At 44.7% G+C, this 9454-nt stretch overlaps 2 protein-coding genes across 7 annotated transcripts in view; one reads left to right on the forward strand and one right to left on the reverse strand.

Moving 5' to 3' along the window:
- The window catches only part of USP37 (ubiquitin specific peptidase 37), an 86151-nt gene extending 81557 nt beyond the window's left edge, over positions 1-4594 (reverse strand). For 4 of the 6 annotated variants that reach the window (XM_010861193.1, XM_010861194.1, XM_010861190.1 and 1 more), the window contains exon 1: positions 4364-4594. The gene's annotated coding sequence lies outside the window, so the exon portion shown is untranslated. The other 2 variants (XM_010861191.1, XM_010861192.1) reach the window with 2 other exon arrangements.
- Positions 4595-4715: 121 nt separating this feature from the next.
- Positions 4716-9454, forward strand: part of RQCD1 (RCD1 required for cell differentiation1 homolog (S. pombe)) — a 33693-nt gene continuing 28954 nt past the window's right edge. Inside the window, exon 1 of the mRNA XM_010861189.1 lies at positions 4716-5160. Coding sequence (XP_010859491.1) covers positions 5137-5160 — 24 coding nt within the window. The 5' untranslated portion in view covers positions 4716-5136. The remainder of the gene's footprint in view (positions 5161-9454) is intronic.

A 9454-nucleotide genomic window follows, 5' to 3' on the forward strand; every position in this document is an offset into this window, starting at 1 on the left:
ATCAGATTTAGCCTTGTTCTTATTTATTTCAAACAGTCATTCATCATTACCACCCTAATTCAGAAACACATCACTTTGCTAATCCTTCCCACCTAATATTTATTACGCAACATTTACTAAGCACAGTATGAAGCACCACACATGCAATATTTCATAATCCTTACAATAATCCTGAAGAACAGGGATTATTAATATCACTAATTTACAAATGAGGAAACTGAGGCTTAGATTAGGTAATTTATCCATGGTTACTTAAGAGTCAGTAAGAGACATACCAGAACTCATGTTTTTAACTGCTACCATACTACATCCTCAAAGGTTTGTAACAACCACTTTCCAGTCTTCATTCTCTCAAGATTTTTCTATCCAACAAATCCTTTATCCTATAATAACCTTTTCTAAGGACTTTTAAAAAAATCTCTTACCAACTCAGGTGGTGCTAGTGGTAAAAAACCCACCTGCCAATGCAGGGGACGTGGGTTTGATCCCTGTGTTGGGAAGATCCCCTGGAGGAGGAAATGGCAACCCACTCTGGCATCCTTGCCTGGAAAATCCTATGGACAGAGGAGCCTGGCAGGCTACAGTCCATGGGGTGGCAAAGAGTCAGACACGACTGAATTGACTTAGCACACCAACTAAATCGTGCACAAGTTCTCTCAACTTTCTCTCTCAAGGGGAAGGGGGAGATGGAGGGGACCTGTCTTATTTTCTTTTTTACTCCAACAAAACAACAGGTACTTAGTAAATCCTAAAATACTTGCTACTGAGGCTAATTCCCCTCCCAAACATTAAAAAAATTTTTTAATCTTATTGAGGTAAGAATATTTAACATGAGATCTACCCTCTTAACATTTAAGTGTACAATACAGCTTTGTAACTATAGGTACAATGTTGTACAGCTTATCTTTAGAACTTATTCGTCTTGCTTAATTGAAACATTCTCCCAAACATTTTAACAGCTCATCACTACCTATCAAATCCAAATGCTTCTGTGTTTGGCACTCCTATTTTTAATTTTCTATTTTTCTACACAAATTTTGTTCTACACACTGCTGCTGCTGCTGCTGCTGCTAAGTCGCTTCAGTCGTGTCCAACTCTGTGCGACCCCATAGACGGCAGCCCACCAGGCTCCCCCGTCCCTGGGATTCTCCAGGCAAGAATACTGGAGTGGGTTGCCATTTCCTTCTCCAGTGCATGAAAGTGAAAAGTGAAAGCGAAGTTGCTCAGTCGTGTCCGACTCTTAGCGACCCCATTGACTGCAGCCCACCAGCTTCTCCGTCCATGGGATTTTCCAGGCAAGAGTACTGGAGTGGGGTGCCATTGCCTTCTCCGATTCTACACACACAACTTATTAAATTTTGGTATTCTCTTCCATAACCACCACCAGCCACTTACTTAAACATGAAATTTTCCTTTATGTATTTTTGGAAACTTCTTTACTGGTCTCGCAGTTTAACCTGTTGTTAAAATATGTAAATCACTGCTTTGATTTCTAAGGGCTTTCTTTCCTAAAATGAGCCATAAAACTAATGCACAAAGAGAGAAAATTGTGTGGTAGCTGAAAATAAAGAGAGAAGCTGACCTTAATGAAATTTTTCTTCAATTCAAAGAATCTAAAACCTGAATGATTCTATGATCTAGGAACAGGTAATATTGCCCAAAGAGGTAAACTTTGTCTTTTTGCATCTTTTGTCTGTGGAGTGAAAAAAGGTGCTTGTCATCAGATGACAAAAATATCAGTAAGCTGGTGTTTCCCAAAGACATGATGGTTCTTCTAGCAAGCTCCAATTTACTTATTCATTTCAACAAATTCTTGAGAAATAGAAATGAAATAATTTCTAAACCATATTCTAGAAGATAGACTTTAAATAATCACACAAGTAAATATATAATTAAAAGTACTGAATATGGTATAAAGTTCAGGGCATCGTGAGAAATTATCAGAGGGTACCTAATTTAGGATTGGGTAGGGGGATACACAGAGAAGGCAATGGCACCCCACTCCAGTACTCTTGCCTGGAAAATCCCATGGATGGAGGAGCCTGGTAGGCTGCAGTCCATGGGGTCTCGAAGAGTCCGACACGACTGAGCAACTTCACTTTCACTTTTCACTTTCATGCACTGGAGAAGGAAATGGCAACCCACTCCAGTGTTCTTGCCTGGAGAATCCCAGGGACGGGAGAGCCTGGTGGGCTGCCGTCTATGGGGTCGCACAGAGTTGGACATGACTGAATCGACTTAGCAGCAGCAGGGGGATACAGGTTGGAAGTACCACTTCAGATGAAAATTGAGAGATAGTCATTCTGGAACAGTCCATAACCACACATGCAAAGGTTCTGTGGTGGGAAATAACTTGGTGTAACTAAGCAAATGAAAAGCATTGTGGTTGGAGTTTAGTGAGCGAGATGAAGTGGGAAAGAATCAGGTTATGCGGAATCTTACACACCGTAGTAAACATTTTGAATTTTACCCTAATGTAATAAATATTTAGTCATGGGAAATCCACTGAAGGTTTTTAAGCAGACAAATGACATGTTACTGCTAAATGGAAAAGTGATGTGTTTTGTTTGGGTTTGGGAAGGACAGTGACAGAAGCAAGAATGAAAGAAATTAGAACCAGACAGGACAGTATTGAAGTGATTCAGCTTATAACAACAATTACAATAATAGTTAATACTCACTGGCTATTTATTTTATGTAATGTGCTTACCATGGTTATTTCATTTAATCCTTTTAGCAGTCCAACAAGGTGATCATTCCCATTTTACAAATGAGAATATAAGGAACATTAAGTCCAGGTGAAAAAGTGTTGTGGCTTGAATTACAAAAGTGATAATGAAAATGTACAGAAATAGATCCAAGACACATAATGGAAATACAATAAATAGAATCTGAAGAGGGTACAGATACATGGGATGACGAGAAGTCAAGAATGGTTTTCAAGGTTCTAGACTTTTATTAAGTGGAAATACCACTTAATAAAATGGGATACTGGAAGATAACACATTTAGGTATGGAGAGGAGACTGGTTTCAGGTTTGTTCTTTTGAAACTCCTAAGGAAAAAAAAATCAAATTAAGATGTCCAGCAGTTAGCTATTTAGACTTTGAGCTGAAAACAGAGGAAACACACTGGAAATAAAACTTCTCAAGTCATCTGTTGTTGTTAAGTCACTAAGTCTGTGTCCAACTCTTTGCAATTCCATGGACTGCAGCACACCGGGCTTCCCTGTCCTTCACCATCAACATACAGGTAGAATCTAAAGCTTAGGGTGGAAGGGAACAGTAAAAGGAGAACAAGACTGCACCCAGATATCCATTTTATTCCATCAAACATCTCTCACTATGATCATCGATTACTTTGATGTCAACAGGCTTTTCAGTCCTCATTTATCTTTCAACAGAATTCAATATTATTGACAACTTCTTTCACCTTTTCTGCAAAACTTGTACTCCTCTATCAGGTACTAAACACCAAGAATCTCTCAGCGCTCCATCCTAGGTCCCTTTCCTTTTTAGCAATGCACTCTCCTCAGGCAATTTCATCCACATCCATGGCTTCAATTACTATCAACATGGCAGATGATGTCTATATATATATATATATATACACACACACACACACACACACACGTATTTATCTATGCACCCAGCTTACAACTAAGCTCCAACCCCAGTATAATCCAATTGCCTACTTGACACCCTCTGTTCAGACAGCTCTTCCAGTTAGAGGCATGTCAGACACTGCCACCCCCAAGAGGCATTTACACAGAGCCTAAATTTTGAAAGGATTACAAAACCACCCACAGACCAACTTTCTAGACAGAGGATTTTGTCATCAATTATTATTTCCTTTCACAGATCATGACCTAAAATAGGTAAACGTGACAACCTGATTTGATGGCTAGAGATGGGGAACAACCAAAGGCACGAAAAAACTATATAATCCATGCCTTAGAGTGAAAGATGACTAGGAGAGAGGTGAAGAATAGCCAAGAAAGTGAAACAGTATCATATCCCAAGGCCCGATGGACAAGCGGCAACGGAAGTCACCTGAAGAGATAGCAGGCCTCGCTAAGGTGCGAATGACGGACGACAGCCCCCAGCAAAGAGGGGCCAGGTTCGGGTCACGGGGGGAGCGAGTGACAGTAAAGACCCGGTCAAAGGAGAGGAAAAGCCTGGGGGAACACCCAAGTGGAGTACCTGTGCGGCGACAGACGGCGTCGAGGGAATGGGGGCGGGCTGAACCGCAGCCGGTGAACTCCAGAAGAGTGAACGCCGAGTGGGCGGACCGCACGGGGCGAGAAGTGAGGGGGGGGGCAGGGTAAAACGGCTCCGTTGAGACGCTCGCCGGGCCCGCCTTACCTGTACCTGCGAGTCGGAGCTTTGGACAGGCCTGCCGGAAGCACGGAGTCCGCGTGGAAGGGGAGAAGCTGGGGGTCACGAAGGAAGGGATACCGGGTACGGAGAGGGGCCGCTCACTCCCCCAGTTAGGGAGAGCGGCTGATGGCGGGAACTGTGACCACACGCAAACACGCACGCACGCACGCACACCCGACGCGACCAGGAGAAGCGCGTGCGCGCAAGCCTGGAAACTCCGCCCCCTCTACGCCCTCTCCCCGCCCCAATACCGGGCGAAATCACGCCGAGGTAGCCCCGCCCCTGCCCTGACCATAGTACGCACGCGCACTTTCTACTTCACGCACTTTTTCGCTTTCCTACCATTTCCCTCCTACAGAGTCGAGTTGGGCATGCGCACTAGTTGTCCTCCCGGACTGCCTGGTTTTTCCCGCCCTTCACTGGCCTCCGGAGGAAGGTCAGAGTTCACGCCCCTCTCTGGAGATACCTGCTCCAAGCCGGGGATGGGGGAGACTAGCAGGAGGCGGGTGTCCTTCTGGTCCTGAAACTTATGGGACAAAACAGACTCGAGGATTGTTAACTCCAGAAGCTGGGGGGGGCGGGAAGAGGTTGTGTGGGCGGGGTCAGAGGTGAAAGGTCAGAGGGCTGCGGAGGGGGCGGAGCGAGCCGGAGGCGGATGGCGGCTGCGGCGTGTCATCATCTTCGGCGGCTGAGGTGCTGAAGCTGGGACGCGGCTTGGCGCGTCCGGCAGTGGGAGGAGAGCGGCGTCCGCTCCCAACATGCACAGTCTGGCGACGGCTGCGGTAAGTGACTGGGCCCCCGGCTTGGGCCCCAAACCTCTTCTCAGCCCCGCGTTTCGGCCTTCTGTCCTAACTCCCTGTGGCAGGCTGCGAGTCCTCCAGCCCTCAACCTGCGAGCACCCGGCCCCGCTCCTCGCTGAGCTTGGCTGTGACAGAGCCGGCCCCCACTCTCCCCGCCGGCCGGCTCTCGCGGCCTCTGGCTCCGTGTAGCGCGTACTTTTCCGGCCCCGGGGCCTGGTCGCGCGGCTGGACCGCCTCCCTTGCGGCCCAGAGGGGCCATTCATTGATTCATTGCTCTACCAACAGTTTTAGGCCGCCGTTTGCGTGCTTGGCGTTGGCGGGGGCGAGGGGACTTCCGAGGTGCATCTGACCCTCCCTGCCTAGCCACATCGCGGCGGGGAGGAAATGGCTTCTAGCTCAAACCACTTGCTTTACAAAGATACAAAATCCGAAACCTAAACAACTGACTAGTTAGGATGTCTGACTTACGGTTCTCTGCGTTTAAAACCTTTTTTCATACATCTCGTTTTACCAGCGTGATTTTTGACCAAGAAAAACAGTGTAAACTCCTAATAACCATCCACTGTGGCTCAGAGGGTAGAGTCTGCCTGCAATGCGGGAGACCTGGGTTCGATCCCTGGGTCGGGAAGATCCCCTGGAGAAGGAGATGACAACCCACTCCAGTATTCTTGCCTGGAAAATCCCATGGACGGAGGAGCCTGGGCAGGCTACAGTCCGTGGGGTCGCACAGTGGCGGACACGACTGAGCGACAAACACGCACACAACCTAGCTAAAGTAATCCTGCGGTTTCCCGTTTTGTTGAGGTAAAACCCAAACACTTTGCATTGCCTACAAGGCCCTCCCTGAGCGTTAATGTTCCTTACCCCTGTTTTCAGTCTCGTCTTGTATCACATTGCTTTGCAGGCTCCAGCTACAACTGGCCGCCGTTCCATCTTTTCTGCTTAAGCTTTTCCCAAGTTTTGATTCATTTACTTGTTTCTTATTTGTCCCCCTTTTGAGGTCAGGGACAGGGATCATGTAGATAGATCCTGTTTACATGATTACTTCAGTGCCAGGACAGTTCCTGGCACCAAGTAAGAGCTCAAATATTTTTGCTGAATGCCAGGGTATTGATGAAGGCGGTGACCACTGAGAGCAAATAGCCGTGATGGGCAGACAGTATCATGTGATTTGAGCATACTCTTCTGAATGCTCATCCAACTTTTTTCAGTTGCATCAAGGCGAAGTGGCTTAGAGAGAATAATATACTGAAGTTGCATTACCAGGTAAAATGACATATATCCTCAATAGAGGACAAAAGTTAAATTTAAAGTTTAAAAGTGAGTTGGGTGTGACTAGGTTACAGACAGCCTTGTCATTTCCAGGGTTAGTGGCATCTCTGCCTCCTGGCACCTTCTTTCTAAAATGTTTGAAACTTCACGGGATGAGGTACTTTTTATATAATCTCTTTAACTAGGTGACTGCAGTTTCTCCAGCTTTTTTGTTTCTTCCACATTCTACATGTAATATGACAGTAAAGAATCTGCCTGCAGTGCAGGAGACCTGGGTTTGATCCCTGGGTCAGACCCCTTGTAGAAGGAAATGGTTACCCATTCCAGTATTCTTGCCTGGATAATTCCATGAACAGAGGGATTACAAAGAGTTGGACAGGACCTAGTGACTAACATGAGAAGAAGCCAGTCAGAAAATGAGGTTGCTGCTGGTTGGAGGGGACAATTTAAACAAAGAATTCTAAGGTTGGCTTGTCTATGTCTCAGAATGTCTACCTATTCAACTTTTCTTTGCAGTTGCTCCCTAATACATCTTTGAAACAGCCATTAGAGCTCTGGTTCATTACTTAAAATATTCAATGCATTAGATTTACAGTGAATTACCTTTATTAGGAAATTGAACTTTTGGTGTTTTTTTCACCCATTTTTCTGTTTGGACTACACAAAAGCTCTAAGTTCATTTGTACCATTTATTCATTGGAATATTTGGTTAATGAAGAGACTGAAGCAAAAAAAGGTTGAGCCACCCCTTTCCCAATCCTTAGTGCCTTCCTTTAGGCTAAACTGACTGTATGGTTCTCATCTGGGTAAAGGGACACTGATGGTGTATCAGTTCAGTTCAGTCGCTCAGTCATGTCTGACTCTGCGACCCCATGGACTGCCACACACCAGGTCTCACTGTCCATCACCAACTCCTGAGCTTACTCAAACTCATGTCCATTGAGTCGGTGATGCCATCCAGCCATCTCATCCTCTGATGGTGTATATTCCTCACTAAAAATTGTGTCAATAAGACATGCAACAGTGCCTGCAATAATCTAAACTGCTTGAGAAGATGCTTACATTTTGTCTAATGATGATAATTTGTATTTGTGTATACCTTTATTTCTTTTTTAAATTGCAAATAAATAATGACTTCATCTAGGGAGACAGTAGTATCAAAGGAGAATGTGATCATATATGAATGCAGGTATGTTATTCACTGGAGGAATTGAGATTATTTGGGATATCTTAAATTTTGACTCTTTTTAGTATTTTATTATGCCAATAATTTCAAGTAGTTCGGACTCTTTTCATTCTTTACAGAATACTTCATCCTAACGTCTTCATTATTGCCATCACAGAATATAGTTACATTCTCAAATCTAACAAAAACAGAAGTACCACACAGGATTGTATTAAATAAGAATAAGAAAGTGCTAAGTGGTGGACTGGGTTCATTCACTGATTAAATGACTTACTCCCAGAATTCAGCCTTCGGACTCTAATTCTTGCATCAGCAAAGTAGCAAATCACTTACTATGGACCTTGAAGTTTTCTTCAGCTTAATAGAACCACAAATTTTCACATATACCATGGATTTTCTGTAACGAATGTTATGCTAGTGATCTAAAACAGCCAAAGGTAAGCCTTTAGGAGATGCACTGTATATGCTTTTTTAAAATTTTCCAGTGGCAGTTCTAACATCCTTAAACCCTTGTTTTTCCCTCACTATGTAACTAGCAGCTGCATCAGTTATTTCATATCTCTGTTGAAGCAGTGCTGGACTCCCAGATACCCTCCTCTTTGGCAAGTAAAAAGAACATTATGCACTCTGAAGTATCTAATTTAGACACTATCTCCTTCTTTGTCTCCGGTTGAAGTTTTAAGCAAGTTGACCAAATTTTCTTTGTTTATTCACTTCCATTTTTAAAAAGTTATTTTGAAGAACGTTCTGGCCCTTCTTTTATGAAGATAAAAATATTAAGCTAATTTGATATTTCCCTTCGGCGCCGTTAAGAAAGTGAGTTTTCTTATTGTATCATCATTATATAAGACACCGAAAGCCATGTGTTGAGCCTTCTCCAGACTTTGGAAAATAATCTCTATTTCAGTCAGGATACAGTCTAGAATACAAAATTATATTTTGTATTCACAATGGCACCCCACTCCAGTACTCTTGCCTGGAAAATCCCATGGATGGAGGAGCCTGGTAGGCTGCAGTCCATGGGGTCACGAAGAGTCAGACATGACTGAGCGACTTCACTTTCACTTTTCACTTTCATGCATTGGAGAAGGAAATGGCAACCCACTCCAGTGTTCTTGCCTGGAGAATCCCAGGGATGGGGGGGCCTGGTGGGCGTGCCGTCGTATGGGGTCGCACAGAGTCGGACACGACTGAAGCGACTTAGCAGCAGCAGCAGCAGCAGCAGCAGCAAGTGACTAAGCAAGCACGCACTAACGCAAATAGTAGAAGAGTGAGGAGTTGGAGGCGCGGCTGCATCAGAAGCAGTGTGGGTGCTCACCAGCAAGAGGTTTCATCTGTCCTCCACCAGAGAATGCTGGTCCTCACACACAAAAAAAACAGCTCCAGGCAGATTTGTAAAGGAGACCGTGTCTACTTGACATCAAGAATCTCCCTCTCCCTCCTACTTATTCATTCCAATAGTCTCTTCCTTTTTGTTCTCAGGAACATATCAGGTATTTTCCCAGCGAAATACAAATGGCTAACATGGCTTCATCTGTTTCTTCCCAGAGGTAATTACAGAGATCAAAGCCTAAAGCAAAAACAGTGTAGTTGAATCACACGTCACAGGGGCTGGGCAGGTGATGTAAATAAGCAAAGCATGTAGCAGTTAAGGAAAGCAGGAAGGGGTAACCCAGAGGGAGAAAATCACTGTTGCTGCTGCTGCTAAGTAGCTTTAGTCGTGTCCGACTCTGTGCAACCCCATAGACCGCAGCCCACCAGGCTCCCCCGTCCCTGGGATTCTCCAAGCAAGAACCCTGGAGTGGGTTGCCATTTCCT

The sequence above is a fragment of the Bison bison genome, unplaced genomic scaffold (genome assembly GCF_000754665.1).
Source record: "Bison bison bison isolate TAMUID 2011002044 unplaced genomic scaffold, Bison_UMD1.0 scf7180017864471, whole genome shotgun sequence".
Lineage (NCBI taxonomy): Eukaryota > Metazoa > Chordata > Mammalia > Artiodactyla > Bovidae > Bison > Bison bison.